The sequence below is a fragment of the Lutra lutra genome, chromosome 11, assembly GCF_902655055.1.
Source record: "Lutra lutra chromosome 11, mLutLut1.2, whole genome shotgun sequence".
In the NCBI taxonomy this organism is placed as follows: domain Eukaryota; kingdom Metazoa; phylum Chordata; class Mammalia; order Carnivora; family Mustelidae; genus Lutra; species Lutra lutra.
In genome coordinates this window covers 5,622,679-5,643,222 of record NC_062288.1, presented here as the reverse complement: position 1 = coordinate 5,643,222, position 20,544 = coordinate 5,622,679, and the positions used below count along the sequence as shown (strand labels likewise).

The 20,544-nt window shown below is 50.9% G+C and overlaps 1 protein-coding gene across 4 annotated transcripts in view; it reads left to right on the top strand.

Annotated features, from left to right (window-relative positions):
- The window catches only part of COBL (cordon-bleu WH2 repeat protein), a 270,471-nt gene extending 253,392 nt beyond the window's left edge, over positions 1-17,079 (top strand). For 3 of the 4 annotated variants that reach the window (XM_047694205.1, XM_047694203.1, XM_047694207.1), the window contains 4 exons: positions 80-1,902; positions 2,767-2,886; positions 3,499-3,750; positions 15,745-17,079. In XM_047694205.1, coding sequence (XP_047550161.1) covers positions 80-1,902; positions 2,767-2,886; positions 3,499-3,750; positions 15,745-15,762 — 2,213 coding nt within the window. In that variant the 3' untranslated portion in view covers positions 15,763-17,079. The remainder of the gene's footprint in view (positions 1-79; positions 1,903-2,766; positions 2,887-3,498; positions 3,751-15,744) is intronic. The other variant, XM_047694204.1, reaches the window with a different exon arrangement.
- Positions 17,080-20,544: the final 3,465 nt, after the last annotated feature.

Below are 20,544 nucleotides of genomic sequence, written 5' to 3'. Positions count from 1 at the left end.
TGTGATTACAGTAAGTCATCGGCTTGGGATTCGTACCGGGGTGGCAGTCCATAAGACGTGTGTCTGTCCTCCTTTGCAGAACTGGAAGAGATCTCCGAAGCCAGCAGCAGCCTGCCAACAGGCTCCGTGAATGGTGTGTCCCCTCCCTATGTGCCAGAAGCCACCGTCCCCGAGTTCGATGAGGACACAATCCCAGTCACCTTCATCGGGGAGGTTTTCGATGACCCTGTAGATTCGGGGGTGTTTTCCAATAGAAACAACAACGCTGGTTCTTTTGACCTGGGGGGCACAGTGTGCCTGGAAGCCCCCCCACCACCACGTCAGGGGGAACACAGCCAGCAACAGGGAAGGAAGGCAGAAGGGCCCAGCTCACCCGCTCCTCCCCACGACATCGGGAAAGAAAGCAAACCCGCCCCATCCAACCCCTCTGAGGCTGTGAATCTGACTAAAATGGAGCCCAAGGTGACTGCAGCGTTTCCCATGCACAGCCCAGATGCAGAACAGAGCAGCGAGGGGCCTGGCTCTGCCCTCGGTGGGAAGACGCAGGCCAGCAAGAGGGCAAGTGCCCAGCCAGTGAGGGACAGGGAAGGCGAGGATAAGAGCTGTGGCTCGGCACCACCATCGTGGTATCAACGGGGCCAAAACCCAGGGGGAAGTTACGGACTTAGATACGGCCTCACGACCTATAAAATCGTTCCTCCGAAATCAGAGATGAGGTGTTATGACAGAGGGGTCTCGCTCTCAACGGGTGCCATCAAGATTGATGAGCTCGGGAATCTGGTGAGTCCCTACGTGAACGGGGGCAGGACCACAGCCCTGTCACCGTCCGCCCTTGACTCGGAAACCCAACCCATTGGAAAGGTCAAAGAGTTCTGGAGGTCCAACTCCCTAGAGAAACACTCTGGCCAGCCCACGGAGGGCTCCGCCAAGAGGACCCCCACTGCCCCCACGCCAGCAAAGCCACAGCCTCAAGAAAGCAGACTCCCAGGCCCCAAAGTGACATCGCCCCCGCAGCAGTCTGCCCATGGAGAAGAGGGGAGACATCCAGAGGAGGGCGGAAGCCGGCCACCCGTGCAAGCCCCTGGTCATGGGAAAGTGCCAGCAGCGAACGCCACAGAAGTCCCATTTCTCAAGCCTCAGAGAAGAACGTCCAGTCAGTACGTGGCCTCTGCCATTGCCAAGAAGATGGGGCCCCAGAAAGCCCCTACTGACATGGTGAGGAAGCATGGGCATGCCAAGGAGATCTGGGAAGGCAGAGCACCAGAGCTGGATGGACCGCCTCCCGCGAGGAGAGATGGCACGGCCCCCAGGCCATACCCAGACACACACTCCCCTACCGAGAGTGAAGCCTCGGCAGTAGGAGCCCTGCCCAGAGCACAGGACAGCAGCCCTCCGGGAAAGCTGTGCACTCCAGACTGTCCTGCTGGTGTCCACAGAGGTCCCCACGTCCCGCCCGTCAGGAATCACGTTTCTGTGACACAGAGCTGGAGCCTCAGGGGAAAGCTGAGCACCAGGAACCCTGGGACCAGCTCAGCTTCTGCCCCCAAGTACACACTGGACGGTCCAGAGCCCCCGCCTCCCCGCCCAGGAGACGATCAGACCCTGGGCAGGACCCTGGTGAATGGCTCCCGGTGGGTCCCCATCCACGCCGAGCCTCCTTGCTCTCCGAGAGGGTCCGGCACGAATAACCACGCCCAACAGGAGCCCCCAGAGCATGAGGAAAAGCCCAGTTTGTTGTGCACAGACGTGCCTGAGACGGACGGTACGTTGCCATCCAGCATCTTTGGGCCAAAGAAGAAATTCCGACCTGTGGTCCAGAGGCCAGCCCCAAAAGACACGTCGCTGCACAGCGCTCTCATGGAAGCCATCCACTCGGCGGGAGGGAAGGACAGGCTTCGCAAGGTGAGCGGCCAGACACCTGCCGTTAGCGCATAGACACACCTTCCACATCCATCCATGCTTAGGGGCTCCCCATGCAGATCCTCGGGGCCTTGGGGGAGGGGCGGGCTAGCGGAACAAGGAACCAGATGCTCGGGTTTAATTTCCACCAAGGGCTTCGTCTCTCGGCCTTAGAGGGTTGAGAACCACAGAAGAGAGAAAAACCAACGGGCTTGGGGTTGTCCCATTGCCTTTAAACCCCTGACTCCCCTGGGGAAAGATGTCAAAGATAAAGGTTCCACATCTGGGCCCAGAGGAGCAGAGAGCTGGGGGGTGGGTGTCCCCTAACTGGACCAGGAACGATGGTGTGAGTCAGTGAACAGTCAGGCCAGGGCCACTCCTGCCTGATGTTCCCACACCTCTGGCAGCTCAACCTGTCATTGTTCAGTAGCAACTGGGACAGTGTGGGACACTCCCTCCCCAGCCAGGCATTCGGCCCCAACGCCCCGCACTGGGAGCTGTCCGCTCCACTTCACAGATGAGCAGCTGAGGCAGAGCGCAATCAGGGGAGCTGGCCCAAGGCCACACCGCCAGCAGCTGGGGGCCCAGGATTCTCACTCGGGTCTGCAGGACTTCAAAGCACGCATGGTCTTCGGGAGGGCAGCGGCGGTACCAGCAGCCCACACGCCTGCCCTTTGCTCATTAGCTGCCCTAAGGTCAACATGCAGTCTTACCTCGGCTACTGTCCCGTGGGAAAACCTCTTCCTTCTAACTCGGGGCTGTCTGACCCTCCTAGAGCCCTCAGCTGCTAGGTAGTGCCGTTGTCCCCCGGTGCTGTCCGACTTAGCATTTCTTCCCAGTGACCTGTGTCGACACTGACTATTCTAGATCGCAGAGCACACGTCCGAGGGAGGGCCCAGGAAGCCGTGCTCCACAGAGACAACGGGCGAGCGCTCCGCGCTGCTGGCGGCCATCCGAGGGCACCGCGGTGTCTGCAGCCTGCGGCAGGTGAGAGGAGGGCGTCCCGTGGGGGGATGGCCCCACACCCGGTCCCCACGCAGGTCTGCAGAAGCCGGGCCAGCGCTCCCATGTCCTAAGTGTCGGCTGCGTCACCCTCAGCGTGGGTAACGCAGGACGACGGGGGCTGGCGCGGAGGGGCAGCCCCTGCAGGGGAGGGGCCGGGCCCCTGGGAGCTGTCCCCTCCCCCCCTACATGTCCACCTGGCATGGAACATTTCCCAAGCTCTCAGGCACCCAGTGTGGCCGCAGGGCTGTCTCTCCTTAAGGGCAAAGTCGCTGGTCTTCTGGCTGACCTGGCAGAGCCCCGGGAGCCCAGGTGGCCCTAACCTTAGGAGCAGGACAGTGTGGCCCAGCTTCCAGCTGCAGAATCCAAGGAAGAGCGTGGTGGGAGTTTTACTCCCCGACACCTGGTCGGAGTGGACAGGGCGGCCTCCGGATTGTCCTCCCCCACCAAGGCAAGGCAGGAGGTCAGGGAGTTCTCAGGAAGGCACAGTCAGCAGCTCTCACCCCTCCGGGCTTGCTGTGGGCTCCGTGAGGCCGTGGGCATGCGGCCCTTCCAGAAGGCCCACTGGGACCTCATCACCGCACATCTCATCGCTAGGTGTCATCCTTCGCCTCTGAGGAGCTGCGGAGCGTCCGGGACGCCGAGCCGTCCTCGGAGCCACCTGGACGGTGTGACCTTGGCCTTCAGCCCCCGCCCTCCCTGCCGCCCCCGCCCCCATCGGCCACACAGGTTCCCTCCGCATCCAGGACGGCAGCCAGGTCCAGCTCCGGACACCCCGCTGAAGCCAGGCAGGCCCTGATGGACGCCATCCGCTCCGGCATGGGGGCCGCAAGATTGAGAAAGGTGACAGTGAGTGACCATGCGAGCGCTCGTGGGGGGCGGGGGTGTGGGGGAGGCCACCCAGGAGCCACACGGCAGTGAGAGGATCACCCGTGCCCCTCACCCTGGGGACCAGAGGGAGTTGGCCCTCACCAGGTTGGGGTCGGCCCACAGACTAGCTCCTGGAGAAGCAGGGGAGCCCCCACCACATGTGGAACCCCTAACTGCGTCTCACCACCCACTCTTGACTATGGTCTGTCGGGGATGAAGGCAGTGGCCCATGGAGAGTGCGTGTCACCCTTGTGGTCCTCAGCCTGGACTGAGGCTCTCAGCATATTTCCCGTGTTTTCTTTCTCTCTTTTTTTCTGTTTGTGGGGGAGGGCTAGCATTGTGTTCCAAATGCTTGAGTTTAAAGCCCCCTGGGCAGAGCCTACGCTTCCTGTTCTGCGGTTTCTTCCGTAGGGTCTTACACTGACCCCCACGTCTGTCACCCCACGCCCCCCAAAGCAGTGGTGTTTGTACCACCACAGTGGGAATCCCAGACTCAAGGACTCCCCGGCTGCGTGGCTTCTGGGATCACTTTCAGCTACAAAATGATTCTGGACACGGACTGATTCTCTGTCCCTGCCCATTGCTGGTGGGTTTGGGGAGTTCTGCTAATGATAGGGAGGCTGGCGAGAGGTATTATTTCATGCGAGACCATCTCCAGATTGTAAGCTCCTGTTTTCACGGGGACCTTAAGAGGTCAGGACTAAGATGACCCTTGGTGCATATGGAAAGTGCATGAGGTTCAGAAAACCTGAGTGGCTCAGCCTTGGTCCCATAGGACCAGATGCAGACGGGGCTCCGTGAGGACACGGAAAGTACTGGGAAGCAGGTGTCCACTGTGGGAGAGGAAGTGGCCCTCGGGACAGGGCAGAGCTGCTGGCAGATCACTCCCCTGCTACTCTCTGCACCTCCCCCCCACCGCGGGAGCCCGCAACAGCAGAGGAGAGTGGAGAACACCCCCTCCCGAAGGCAGCAAGCCCACGATGGGCAGTCCTCACTCAAGCCCAGAGATGGTCAGTGGTCTTACCCAGTGCACGCATGGCCTGACCCCCCCACCACCTGGCCGCTCCCCGCATCGTTCCTGCTCATGCACCACCCCAGGTGTCGTCCCTGTGTGACATGAGGCATTCCCAGCTGTGTGTGCGTGTGGCCCGTGGGAGGGACCCGTACATCGGCGGTCAGGCCTGCTGGCCCAGCTGATCCTGGGGTACGAGTTCAAGGTTCTTGGAGTGGAATCCATCTGACATTTCCGTCCTGATTCGGATCTGGGGGTGGGCGGTGGGCCTCCGAGCTGCAGGTTCCTAGTGTTTGCCCAGTGACTTCACTTTCAGAGCGGAGCTACTCAGCTACGTCAGCCGCACCTGTGCTGGACTTCGGGTAACGCTGAACGCTTGTTTGACCACGGACTGGACACCAGCTCGTGGACGGATTTCTGGATCTTTCCAGAATAGCTGTCACCCTGTCCAGGGAGCCGGGCCCAGAGAGATGGAAAGCTGGCCTGAAGGGGCACAGATAGGCGGTGGCAGACCACAGCAAGTCTAACCCTCAGGCTCGGACTTCCAGAGAGAAAGAAAAATCCAAGTTTAGGAGTTGCATGGAGGAGCAGGAAGTCGTTTGTGCCCTGAGAAAGGAGGCCGGGAGCAATGCTGGGGACTGGGGCGGGGGGGGGGGGGGGCGCGGACAGGGCAGAGGGCAGTGGGGGGCGCAGCTGGGACCACGTGCGTCTGGACCGAAGCTCGGGAGCGGGGAGGCTGCTGGAGAGGTCCTGAGTCACCAGGTTCTGGCTGCGGCTGAGGCCAGGCTCTTCTCTCTCACCATTGCCGCTTTCTGTGGCTTCAGACCTCATTCGAAAGGCTTCCGGTGGGTTGCTTCTTGGACGGGCAGAGGTGCTGTGACCCGCCTTATCCATCCCGGGAAGGTCTACACCATCGTATTTCTACGGCACACCTGAGACTTTGATGGCCTGAACAGTTTACAAGATGCCCTTGGGCAAAAGTGACCAGAAGGAGTGTGACACGGAGGACCATGTCCCTTTGCTCTCTGTCACCGCTCTGCCCAACTGTGCTGCCATGTGCATGGATGACCTCAGAGCTGAACGTGCAGGACTGGGTCACTGCTTTCTATCTGGTGACCCTGGGACCCCTCCACGCCCCTGCACTCTGCATCTCAGAATCACTCATGTAAGACCCGCTGACAGAGATGGGACCCTGGAGGGCAGGCCCTGGGTGGTCCACGTGTCCGCCTATGTATTCTTCTCACAAGTCGGCCGGCCGTGGGCCTTACGGATCTCCGCTGGCTTTGCCGCACATGCTCTCTGGGCTGTGTGTTACAGCAGGTGAATCTCAAATCATTTACACTTTGCTTACTATTTCTTCTGCTTCCTTTTCCCTTCTGGGCTGTTAGAGTTGTAGAACCTTAAAAAAAAGGTGACAAATGCAGAGCTCTGGGGTCCACACAGAGAGGGCCGAACTCTCCGTGGCCACTCAGTGTGTGCAGATCCTCCTTCACCAGCCCCTGGGTGTTGGGTGAGGGCTCCCAGTCAGGTGTGGCCGGGAGGACTTCGTGGACCTGAGGGATGTTACTGGCCTTCCCAGGGCTGGTGTGCGGGCTCCAGGCATGAGTTTACTGGCTGCCCTCCTCCAGATGTCAATCCAACCTCCTCCTGCTGCTAACTGGGGTGCCCAGGCATTCTGGGCGGACTCTCAAAGAGGCAGGATGGGCGGGGCTAAAACTCAGATGATCAGCGCCCCCACCTGGGAGACAAGGCTTGCATTGGCAGGAGATGCTACTTAGAGTAAAAGACAGAAGGGTCAGTTGGACACATACAGAATAATCGCCTGAAAAATGATTGGCATTGGGGCACATACCTGGCTCAGTCTGTTAAGCATCTGACTCTTAATCTCCGCTCTGGTCTTGATCGCAGGGTCCTGAGTTCAAGCCCCTTGTTGGACTCCATGCCAGGCTTGGAGCCTAGTTAAAAAAAAAAAAAAAAAAATTACTGTCATTTTTCAAGGCAATTAAAAGTATATTTGCCTTCCTGGTGTGAATGAAATAATTTTTCTTCCTCTGTATTTGTGGCAATCAGAGAAATTTCCACCTCCAGGTCATAGCATTTGCAGTCCCACTCCTTCTGTGGGTCCTTCTCCAGGGACACACCTGCTGTGCCTGAGGGCAGGGCTCAGATGGGCAGCCCAGCACCCACTTCCTTCCCAGACTCCATCCCACACTCACAGGAACGGGGCGACCTGTCTGCATCGGACAGCCCTCAGTGGTCTGTTCTCAATGCGTTCTTTCGGGAGCCTGGAATGAACTCCAAGCCCCCTCTGCATCTGTGTTTAGATTTAAAACATTCACACTCTGCAAGCATTTCCTAAGAAACCCCCAGGGTCCAGGGCCTGTGGTCCTGCTCATGACAGAAAGGTGAACAAGGCCGTGTCTGTGCCTTCATGGGCTCTCAGCTGGAAGGAGAGGGTGTGAAGTCTGTTGTTGACCGTGGGACCTTCTCGCCAAGCCAGGGACGGGATAAACACCCCAGAGCCGCTGCCTGTGTGTCCTGGCTCTCCTCCAGGCCCGTGCTCTGTCACCTTCCTGGGCGTGAAGGCTGTGGCTTCCATCCCTCTGACAGGCAAGCGGGGTACAGATGCCGTGACTCACCCCGGGGCCTTAACTAGGTGGGCACAGATGCTGAACCCACCTCCACGTGGGCACACTCCCAGTGCGGGAAAGGACTGGTGCCGACCACACGCGTGTCGGTGCTTGGCCTCAACCGTAGACCCCCATGAGACATGATCAGACAGGTGATGCCATCACCATAAAGGCCTAGGAGACCCCACGCCAGGACAGAAACAAAGAGCAGCGGCACACCTCTTTCCTCCAAGTCGGAAGGTGTCTTCCCTGGAGGGTCAGAGAAGCCACGTTCTTGTGGCCGGAAACAGTAACTTGTGTCCGAACAGGAAACCAGCAGAGCCAGAATTCCCTCCCATGCCAGCTCTAGGCAGCTTGTTCTGTGAACCTGGAGTAGGTTTTGGTTAGAGTGGACTAGTTCAGAGATACAGGAGGGTCCGTTCCGGCTGTGCTGCCTCTTGCCGTGTGATCCTTCTGTCCCGTCCAGATCTACCAGGTGACCTGTTCTTCCTGCAGGGGGACATGTGGAACCTGTCCTGAGAAGCCACCAATTCAGTGGCTTCCCCGCCCAGGGCCCTCACAAACACCACCCCCTGCTCCTGGCACACTGTCCCCCATGTTTAACCAGCCACCCTGCACTCATCCCACATGTGTGTGCATGAAGGAGAAGCCCTCAGAAAGTCCCCCTCAGTTCCCAGGCTGGACTGGCTCCCTCCCTCACAGCATCCCGCCAGGTCCCTTAGGATCAAAGCACAACTCTAACTTCTAGAATAACCAATGCCACATGCTTGGTGCTTGCCCCTCCTATCAGACTGGACCCCAGCCCTGGCACAAAGTGGGCACTTGGTACCAGTTACTCAGAGAGGGACACAGAGAGAACAAACTCACCCTTTGCCTGCCATGTTTGCTGGCTCCCACCTAGGAACCCCAGCGCGTCCCACATCCATACGCCCATCACTCGTCTACTCCATCATCACTAGAACATCTCGCCAAGAATCCACCTCAAGCTGGAAAAAAACACCATCTTTTCCTTTGGAAATTTAGAGGAGTTCTTTTTATCCCGTGTCTTCCCTCACTGGTCCCGTTCCCAGTCCGCAAAGTTGCCCAACAGCTCATCAGCGCCCCAGAGCTCATCTGTGCCCTCTGGGAGACAGGAGCTTGCGAGCGAGTTCTATGGCTCTGATGATTCCTTTCCTCCCCCTGGATGCCATTTCCCTGTTCCCACTGTCCCTTTTTACCTCTTTCCATAGAAACATCATTCTCCTCAGCAGACGAGAAAACAACATGAAACTTGGATATTTTCACAGCTTTCTGGATTGACCTCAAACTCTAAGCTGTGTCCCTTCATTGATTTTCTTCTTGTCCAACCAAAACAAAAGAGGATCTTTCAGGAAGCAAAGCTATCCCTTGCCTCAGCCCAGAGAGTGGTCACTTACTGACGTGGCTTAAATTCGGGTCGACACCAGTGGCCATCAGTATGGTTTATGCCACACGTGTACTTAACTGAACCAGCCCTGTTGTGAATTGTTATCTGAGCCAGAGCATGTTAGTGCTGCCCTCGTGTAATTCCCATTTTTATACAACACTGGGGAGTTTTCCTTTTCTCTTCTAAATATGGCCTTAATTTGCCGAGGACTTTCCAGATCCGGATTCAGCCATCATATTGATATTGGCGGTGGCAAGCATGGTCTCCACCCAGGTCTCCAAGCGAGCCATCGATTCACTCACTCGCCAGCGCAGGGCTCCGGCTCTCAGGTCTCTGGCCCTCCAGAAGGGGGCTTGCCTCCAGGAGAGCAGGTGAGGGCCAGCCCCTCCCAGCTTCACAGCCCTGCTCTCCAACTGCCCCACCAGCCCAAACCCCCCCTCCACCCTGTACACTTTGCACCCTGAGAGACTGGCCTTGCAGCACGGAACCGCTCTCCAAAGGCGGCTTCTCCCAGGGTGCCTGACTTTAGGTGACAGAGGCACGCAGAGCCATCTCCGGCCCCACCCCAAACCCTCATTCAGTTGTCACCCCAACTCGTCTACTGGAAAGCTCAGCGGAAGGAAGGATGACAGGGGTGGATGGTGAGTGAGGCATGTGGCAGACCTGCCCGCTGCTTGCTGTGCTGCAGAAATGCTCCAACACCACCAGCCCCCATATGGGGAGGGGCTGGCGAGCCAGACAATCCCTGAGACTCGCCCAGCCTGCACGCTGAGTCGGACTCCAGAGCATGCGCTCTGAACTCTGCACACATTCTTTGCATCTGTTTTTTAAGTGTTGATAAATGATATCTTTATTAAGCGTCATTATTTTTTTTCCTTTTTTTTTTTTTAAATGAGAGGGAGAATGTGTGCAAGCAGGGGGAGGGGCAGAGGGAGAGAGAATCTCAAGCAGACTCCCCACTGGGCACAGAGCCGAACACGGGGCTCAGTCTCACAACCCTGAGATCACAACCTGAGCCAAAACCAAGAGTCGGATGCGTAGCCCACTGAGCCACCCAGGCACCTCTATTTTCTCTACTTTTATGAAATATAACTGATACAGAGCGCTGTATAAGTTTGGGACATAGAGCAGAATGACTTGACTTACATATATTATGAAATAACTACTACAGTAAGTTAACGTTCATTATCTCTTGAAAATACCGGGAAAAAAAAAAAGGTGTTTCTCCCTTGTAATGAGAACTTTTAGGATATACTCTCTAAATAGCTTCCCTCCGTGACTTACAGTCGTGTGAGCTGCAGGCATCACACTGTGTATTATATCCCTGGCATTTCTGTCTTATAACTGGACGTTTGTACTGTTTGACTGCCTTCATCCAATCTCCTCTCCCTCCACCCCCTGCTTCTCGTAACCCCAACTCTGATCTCTTCTTCTATGCATCTGATTTTAAGATTACACATATAACTGAGATCATACAGTATTTGTCTTTCTCTGACTGACTTCACTTAGCATATCTATCCACTCATCTACCCCCTACCCACCCACACATAGTTTTATTTTTTCTGGATTTTAAAGTAAATTATAAACACCAGTACACCTCGCTCCAAAATAATTTAATGTGTGTATTATGAGAGGCTCATACTTGTTATGATCGTTTTTGAGATAAAATGTTTGGACGGTGAAATCCACACACCTTAAGGGCACTGATGAGTTTAAAACCCATTTTTGCAGTCCTCACCTCCACTGAGTTTGGGTTTGGTTTTGGACAAGTATTGGGGGAGAATAAAACTGAAGTATTGCTTTAAATTCCCGGTTCTCAGGATATATGTGTTTCCATACACATGCATACACATATATGTGCACGTATTTTGGAGTGACGTGAGGGCTGCTTGCATTATCTGGCTCAGAAGAGGAGTATCACTGGCATGGCTGCACATGGGCTGGTTGGAGAAGGGAGAGCCTGGAACAAGCCTGGAGAGAGGACAAGATAGAAGACATGGAGCTAGCCCAGAATAGGGAACATGGGCCAGTCCACAGCTCCAGCAGAGCAATAGGAAAAGGAGTAAAACAGAGCTTTCCAAGTATGTTCAACTCTCACATCTTTGAATCCTTGGGAATGTCCGCTTATTGTCAAGACGAAGTTTCAGGGACTGGAATTACCATCCCAACTGAGATAACCAAAAACTCATAAAATGTAAGAAACAACTTTTTTTTTTTTTTAAGTCACTGGGCAGCAGGCAACAAGAAACAGGACCCCTGAGGGACAGGAAGCTTCCCAGCCTCTGTACAAGAAGAAGAAATCAGCAGTGGCCAGCAGACTCCCTGAGCTGGGGAGCAGAGCTAGGAGTCTGGGGTCACCGAGGCAGCTAAGGTGTACAGCACAGAGCCCTGAACATGAAATTGCAGCATGGAGAGAGAATTCCAGAGACTGCAGAGGGCCCGTTGGAATAGTCAGTGCAGTGGTGATGGGCACATGCTTGTGAGGCCAGGACAGAGTCACGTGGTAGCGTAAGAAGGAGCAGCACCTGGAGCTCACACAGCTAGACTAGAGGACTCTGTGTGGCTCTCACGCTGCACAGCACCTCTTCACAGCAACACGCAAAACCATCAGACTGTTTCTGCATAACTGCATCCCAGAATAAAGCTGAAGAATATTTGTAGGAAGACAAAAATATCCGGCACCCAATGAGGTAAAATTGATAGTGTCGAGCATCCAATCAAAGATTACCGTTGCTACAAAGAGGCAGGAGGATATGAAACACTGTATGCTGAAAAGGAATCGATGAAAACCTCCCTAAAGCAGACCCAGATGTTAAAATTGGCAGATGAGGATATGGAAACAGTTAATATAATTATATTTAAAGAATCTAAATACTATCATGTATGTTCTGTGACCACAACAGGATTAAATTAGAAATCAATGCCAGATGATCTCTGAAAAATCCCAAATATTTGAAAACTAATTAACATGACTCTTAATCACTCTGGGTCAAAGAAAAAACTCAAAAAGGGAATCGCAAAGTATTTTGAACAAAATGTAAATTAAAACACAACATAAAATGTTTGCTGCTATAAAATCAGTACTTGGAGGAGAACCTATAGCAGCACATTGCTGTATTAGAAAAGAAGAAAGACCACGGGTGAATGACCTCACTTCCACCTTAAGAAACTAGAAAAAGAAGAGTAAAAATTGAACATAGAGTGAGCAGAAGAAAATAAATCACAAAGGTCAGAGCAGAAAGCAATGAAATGAAGAAAAAATAATAAAGCAAAATCGATTAAACCAACAGCTTACTCTTTCACAAGACTAATAGAGGTGATCAAACCTCTAGCCAGGCTTATTGGGAAAAAGAAAAAAGACAATCTGCCAAGATCAGGAAGGAGGGATATAATATCACTACAGATCCTACATAGCAAAAAGGATAATAAGACAACATTATGAACAGCTTTATGCAATAGACGAATTCTTTGAAAGATACAAGCTATCAAAACTCACTCAAAAGAAAATAGATAATCCAAGTAGCCCTGTACCTATTAAAGAAATTTAATTACAAGTCAGAAACCTTCCCCCACCCACACAGACATAAACAAAACACTGCCACCAAGCCCAGGAGACTTCACTGGTGAGTTCTACCAAACATGTAACATTCACCGAGCATCATGTCTGAACTTTCAGAAATTTTGTTCAGAATTTCCTGAAGAGGAGAGATGACTCCACACCTCATTCTACAAAAACAATGTTACCCTGATACCAAAACCAGACAAAGATCACAAAGAAAGGAAATTATAGATCAGTAGTCCTCATGAACATAGATGCAAAAAAAAACAAATTGAAATTTAGCAAATCAAATCCAACTACATGTAACAAGAGTAACATCATGTTCAAGTGGGAATGCAAGGTTGGGTTGGTATAAACAACAAAAAAAAGGAAAACCCTGATAATCTCAGTAGACACATTAAAAGAATTTGGTAATTCAACATCCATTTCTGATAAAAACGTCTATAATGTAGGAAAAGAAATAACTGATAAAAGGCGTCGATGGAAAACCCACAGTACACATCATAGACGATGATGGAAGAGAGAATACATCTCCCTGGAACCAGAAACAAAGCAAGAATATGTGCATTCTCTTCAGCGTTAGGTGATGCTGGAGGTGCTAACATTGTAAGCAGGCAAGGGAGGGAGGGAAGAAAGGAAGGAAGAGAGGAAGGAATGCATCCCTATTGCAAGAGGAATGCATCCCTATTGCATGGACCATGCAATGGTCAATGTTAGAAAACCCAGTGGGATCTATGGACAGATTCTAAGTTTATTAAGTACGTCTGGCAATGTTATAGGATATAGCAGCATTACAAATACAGCTGTATTTCTAAGTATTAGCAGTGAACAATCATAAACTAGATTTTTTAAAATAATTTTTGAGAACATCAAAAATATTAATTCTTAGGGATGAATTTGACTAAAGATGTACACAACCACAAAGCATTGCTGAGAATTTCAGGAAGACCTAAATGGATAGACGGATAACTCCTATTTGAAAACTCAATATGGCTATGCTCCCCAAATTGAACTGTAAATTCAGCGTATCCCCAGTCAGTATCCCAGTAGGCTCTTTTTAGAAATTGACAGGCTGTGTCTAAAATTGAGATAGAAATGCAAAGACTTAGAATAGTCAAAACTGATTTGAAAAAATTCAAGTCGGGGGACTATCACTTCTTTATTTCAATACTTATAACAATGCCAAAGTAATTAACACAATCTGGTAATGACATCAGAAAGGCCAATGGAAAATAATAGAGAGCCCACAAATAGACCCACTGATTTTTGACAAAGGTATAGAGACAATTCAGTGGAGAAAGGACAGTTGTTTTTTTTTTTTCCCAAAACTGTCATAGCAACCATAGCTGTCGTTCTTATGCATAATAATTAACTTTGATCCACACCTCACACTATGTAACTCAGAATTAATTATATATTTAAATCTGAAACCGAAAACTAAAATTTCTAGTGAAAATGTATGAGAAAATCTTTGTGACCTTGGCTTATGCAAAAATGTCTTGAATTTGAAACCAAAAGCGCAGTCCATCAAAGGGCAAATTGACAAATTGGATTCCCTCAAAATTAAAGCCCTCTGCCCTTCAAAAGAACTTACCATTAAGAAAATGAAAATGCAAGCCTCATACTATGACTACATGTTGGCAACACATTTATTGGATACTGGATATATATTTAGAATTCATAGAGAAACTGTAAGAAAGCAAACAAGTCAATAAATGGGCAAGACATTTGAATAAACCCTTGAAGATACATAGATGTAAAGAAGCATATGAAAAGATGTTCCATATCTTGATTATTGAAACACGTCAAAACCACAGGGTTCCCACTACATACCTACTAAAATGGCTACAATTTTAGTAGAAAATGACAGTACAGAACATCGACGAGATGGAGAGCAACTGGAACTCTCAAGACCTGTTAGCGGGAATGTAAATGGCACCCCTACTTCAAATGTAATTGGCACTTCCTTCAAGTTACAGCTGTAGCTACCACGTGATCCAGCCATCCTGCCCTGGGTGTTTACCCGAGAGAAATGAAACAAATGTAAATTTATAATCTTGTATTCACATGCAATATACATAGCAGTTTTATTTGTAATTTCCTCAAACTGGAAACTGTTGAACCTTATCCTTCGTTTTTGTTTTTTTTTTTTAAGACTGATTTATTTATTTGAGAGAGAGAGCATGCCCTTGAGTTGGGGGAGGGGCGGGGGAAAAGGAAAATCTTAAGCAGACTCCGGGCTGAGCACAGAACCTGATGTGGGGCTCGATCTCACAACCCTGAGATCATAACCTGAGCCACAATCAAGCATCAAATACTTAACCAACTGAGCCACCTGGGTGCCCCTAATTTTAGCCTTTAAAGGCACTGAAATAACTCCTTCGAAATTCTACAAATCTGGCTTTCTGCAGTTGGACAGGAGGATTCTGGGTGAAGCCAAGAGTGAAAGTTGGAGCTTACGCATCCAGGGGAAGGGGTCATACCTGTGCATTCACTCATTCGTGCCACAAATACTGAGCACTCAGTAAGGTCTGTGCCCAGAGGAGGGAGTGAGAATCCCATGATTCCTCCTCAGTGAGCCAGTCTGCAGGAGTGAGGGTGCAGGGAGTCTGAGACATGGCAGCAGACTGGGGTCACTGACAGAATGAGGGGTAACTGCATCAGCCCTGAGAAGGGCTTGGGTCAGGAGAGCCTCTCCCTAGAGATAGTATGTACACCAATTCTCAAAGGGCTTATAGCTTCCAGCTGGAAAGATGCATCCCCAACAGAGAAACCCCACATGCAAAGCCTGTCCAGAGGAGCGAAAGACCCCAGCAGATCCCAGAATCTGGGAGGGCTGGGGGCAGCTGCAGGCTCTAGCAGAATGGTGGAGACCTGGGGATGTGCTACAGCTCTCCAGCGGGTTCATACTTTCTTCCTTGAAAAAGAACTATCGGGGTGCTTGGGTGGCCCAGTGGGTTAAGTGTCTGCCTTCTGCTCAGGTCATGATTCTGGAGTCCCAGGATTGAGTCCCTCATTGGGCTCCATGCTCAGCAGGGAGTCTGCTTCTCCCTCTGACCTTCTCCCATCTCATGTTCTCTCTCTCTCTCTCTCTCTTCCTCTCCCTCTCTGTTATATAAATAAAATCTTAAAAAAAAAAAACTGGCTGGAGCAAGTCACTGTAAGTCATTAAGCATGTTTCTGTTCCAGAAATGTCCTCCTTAGAGCTATAAGTAGAATGGGTATTGATGTAGAAACTTGTGCTGGAAGAGTACTTGCAAAGATGTTCTTGCCCTCAGCTTCTTAGCACCCAGATCTACACGCCCTGGGCCAAGCCCTTTGGCTCCTCCAGGTCCCCTGAGTAACTGTGGCTCTCTTTCCACTGTAGGTGCCCTTGCTCGTATAAATCATTGAGAAGATCAGATCATGGCAGAAACCCACCTGTGAGCCATCCATAGTCACTGCTCAAGGACGCCGCGTGGCAGGGGGCATTGGGATTTGGTGAACTTTCTTGTCTACAGGCCAAACTCACACAATTGATTTTCAGTCCTGCAAAATGGTTTCAAGGGAGGGCGAGGTGCTGCTCAGCTGTGTGGCGTGTGTGCCAAGGAAACACGTTTGCCTCTGAATATTTCAAGTTGCCAATAAACTATTCTTGTTGGCAGGTTAATGGGGTTATAAATGCTGGAGCCCAGCGCTACCCTTAATTATGGTGACCTTAGACTGATTCTGGAACTTTGAGATTTTACCACACAGAGATGGTTAAGACCACATAACTGTTTGAAATCTTTTGAATTCCTAGGAAATTTGTTTAAACCAATTGAAACAATCTGAATGTAATACACTCTGTGATGTTCTCGGTAGCAAGAAAGGAGCAGAAGATGACTTCGTTGAGTAAATAAATCACTGGATTTTTAATCTCATAAATGTGGGGTTTCAACCTCACAGAGGGTCTCAGACCATCATCCGACCAACTAAGCTTTTAAAAAATCAGCAGTTATCATCCAGAATAAAATCACACTTGATGTCTGAACAGGTGTTTCTGATTCTCCAAGGGTGGCAGTGACAGAGGTCAGAAAGGCATTGGTGCAGACGGTCCGTGCCCCACTTTGCAGGCGTCCCCAGCAGGCTGGGAAGTAGAATGAGCCCCCCCCCCCCCCGCGAACCCTGGGAGGGCTATATATGGAGCCTGGTGACTGCCCTGAGAACCTTCTGAAATCCTCCATGGGACCAAGAGGGGACACTGGGTGTCTTGCATGTCACCACGATTGGATCAAAACTGTGCTGGTATTTCACGGTTTGGGTTCAGTCTGGGCACCTTTGCCCAATCGATCAGTAGCACCCCTGTATCATGCAGGAGGCTTTTCTTAGCACCCAGAATTCTGCCCTCGATATTTATAATGTTTAGACACAGTGCTAGTTTTTCCACATCTCTCTCTAAAGCCTTTTGTTATGTTGAAAAGAGCTCTCTAAGAGATGAATAGAAATCAAGAGGAGTTCATGAAATAAAATCCCTATCTTAATGGAACAACAAATATAGTGAGATCATTTTAATATTTCACAACTGTTTCAGATCAAGATGTCCCGTAGAATGGAAACTTTTGCTCCACATTGTCTGAAGACAATCACTCACCTTCCCGGTGTGGCAAGAGCATCAGCCTGTCTCTCTTAAGCCACGCTGTCTCTCTGTGTCTTTTAGTGCCACAAATAAAAAAAAAAAAAAAAGAAATTGTAGCCATTGTGTGAATTTCATGACTTTATGCCTTTATCCCAGAGTAGGAAGGAGAGATTTAGTAATTCGATGAATAAATATTCTTGACTGCCTACTACACTCCTCTAGGCAACAGAAAGGAAAACAGACAAGATTCCCTGTCCTCATGGAGTTTAGTTTACAGGGGAGAAGACAGACGATGAGCAACAAAGGTAAGCACAATATTGAATATATTTAGAAGTCAGTAGTGTGTAGGAGAAGATCAAGAAAAGGGATGTAGTGTGAAATAAGGTGATGAAGAAAGTCCTCAGTGATACAGTGATGTTTGAGTAAAACTCTGAAGAAAAAAGAGAGTAGACCATGAGTGGATGTGTAACTGGCTAGGGAAAGAGTAAGTGCAAAGGCCCTGTGGCAGGATCTGCTCAGTGTGTTGGAGGAACTAGGAGGCCAGTGTGAAGCATGGGTGGTCACACAAAAATATGGAGTTTCCCAGCCTCTGACCCCTTGGTCTTTGCATACAATTCAGTGCCACACTTCCCAGAGCTACCTTGCTCCCCAGCCAGAGAAAGAGGGGAGCATACGTGGTGGGCCCAGAAGTGGGCCTCCAGAATGAGAAAGGTTGTCCAGTTGAGTGCACCCCATCCCTGATTTCTTTTGCTCCTGAGGGAAGGGATCAACTTTATACTAAATTTACTCTTTGTAAATTTAGTATACATACGTAGTATAAATTTAGTATAAGTTGCCACTGTGTTATGTCCTGCCTCTCCAGCCGTTGCTCAAGTCTTGGGTTTTGAGCTATGGAACAGGTACCAATACAGTCTTCTGGGTCAGGATAGAATCTTTTTGCAGTATTTTCACAGCTGTTCTTGGTTGTTCCCACTAAACCTGAGTGGTGGAGAGATGTCATTTTCCAGATGAGGAAACAGGTCCAATAAGACCGAGCAGCTATCGGAACAACTCAGTGACACGCCTCTCATTCTCGGCTCCTGTTCCTCCCGCATTGAATCTAAACTCCTCTGGCTGGAATGCTCCCCGTGGCCCACGTTCCCTCCCTCCACCTGTCCCCACATCACTATGGAACAAGCATCAGGTTGCAGGGTGAAAGCACGTGGCACTCGCTCATCCCTCCTGAGATCCCCTTGCAAGAAATGCACTCACCATCCACTACCCGTCAGAGGCAACCCAACCTTGCCCTCAAGACCCTGCTCCTGACGTGTGTTTGCTATCATCAAGCCCTCCTCCCTTCTCCCCTGCAAGCTCTTCTGCCTGTTAGCTCTGCCTTTCCTACATGATGCTGCTCACCACTGCCTCATCCCTGCCTTTCTGACCACAGCAAGGAGAGCAGGCAGCAGGTCTAAAAAGTCTTTCCAGGTCCACAGGAATTGCCCATGTGCTCAAGGAGAACACCTGATTTATACCTGTTAGCCCTGCATCAATACAGATAGCAACCTCTTCATGTCTTAATGTCTCCATTTAGATGCTAGATTCCATGGTCTTCTGTTGTCCAGTCCCGACTAGGTAGTGAGTAGTGCTCAATGACAGAACGAGTGTCGCGAGGAGTGGGATTGGAGCCCCAACTTTGTTCCATCAGAATTTTTCACGATTCCTTTCTGCCTCTGTCATAAAGTGTACCCCAAAATGAGCCTATATAGATCCTTCTGGGCCTTCCACAGGTGGGTGTCTGCTACCCATATCTTCCAGCATCACTCTCCTCAGGCCTCCAGCCACACAGAAACATCAGAGCTGCCCCACCTCCAGATTTGGGTTTTCCCCACTTCCTGTGGCCCTCAGGTGTTTAAGCCTATGGCACCTACTTCATGGCATCTCTTATCAGCTTTCAAGAATTCCAGCTTCTTAAAAGTTTAGCTTCTTGGGGTGCCTGGGTGGCTCAGTGGGTTAAGCCGCTGCCTTCAGCTCAGGTCGTGATCTCAGGGTCCTGGGATCGAGTCCCGCATCGGGCTCTCTGCTCAGCAGGGAGCCTGCTTCTCTCTCTCTCTCTTTCTCTCTCTCTGCCTGCCTCTCTGTCTACTTGTGATCTCTCTGTCAAATAAACAAATAAAATCTTTAAAAAAAAAGAAAAAGTTTAGCTTCTTGGGGCACCTGGGGGGCTGAGTCACGTGAGTGTCCAACTCTTGATTTCAGCTTCAGTCATGATCTGAGTCGTGAGATCTACCCCGTGTTGGGCTCCACGTTGGGTGCGGGTTTCTTATGTGTTGTCTTGGCTCGAGCTGCTATAACAGAATACCTAGGCTGGGCATTGAACAGCACTGACTTTTCACAGTTCTAGAGGCTGGAAGTCCAAGATCAAGGTGCTCGCAGATCACATGGTAAGGGGTGGCTTCTTGCTGTGTCCTCATGTGGCAGAGAGAGAGATCACCTCTCTTATAAGGTCACTAATCCCATTATGGGACTCTGCATCCGTGACCTGATTATCCAACTGCCAACACCAGAACTACTTGCCAAAGCCCACCTCCCAACACCATGACATGGGTGATTAGGGCTTCAACATTTAAATTCAAGGCGACACAAACGTTTGGTCCTTAGCGCATTTTAACCTCTTTCTCACAGTGAGCAGAGTTAGATAAACAGGAGGCTTCATGGACCAGGAGCTCCAGGAAGGGAAGACAGTAGGGCATGATGCCCAAGTCTCCTGGGGGTGGTCCCACATCAGCTCCACCCTTACCAGAGGCCATGGCCAGGAGCCTACCCTAAGCACACAGACACACCAGCTCATGTAAAAAGTGGCCCAGTAGAGTTCATAAAGCTGACCAAATTTACCACCATTCCTCATGGGGTGGAAGTGTGGAGGTCAGGGAGCAGGAGGGGTGAGGGGGTCTGGGGAGGGAGCAACACTGGGAAGTGTCCAGAAGCGTGAGCACCTGGCAGGGCCACTGAGGAGCATGCTCAGAGGGAGCCCCAGTGAATTCCTCACTGGGTTATTTCCACACCCGAGACATCCCTACGATTGAGACCATTGCCTCCCATCCCTATGATTTCCTCGGAGATGCCAAGGTGCTCAAAGCCAAAGGATCAAGATGCAATTAGGTTGGCACCTGCTCATGAGGGGTTTAGTCAAGTTCCTGATCAGGCAGAGGCTAGGTAAGGGCAGGTGGCCATAGCTCACCCACAGCCCATTGGAGCCAGTCCCTGTGTAAATGGAAGTAAATGCATTAGAAGTTGCTGGGCTCCCAGACACTGGGCCTTCAGGTGGGTGTGGACTCCAAGGAGCAGGAGGCAAGGTACGAATGTAGGCATCCACACGTGATTCTCCCACCCTCCTCCTCAGCATAGGCTCCCAAGATGGCGCCATGGTGTCGGGTCCCTCCTGCCTGCATAGACCCTGGGGACTCCCCCAACGTCCACGTGCCACCACACCCTCCATCAGGCCACCCCAAATACTGTGTTGCAGTCCAGCCCTGATGGAGACCCACTCAGAGAGGCCAAGGTAAAACCACAGCTCTGACTGATACCTTCTCA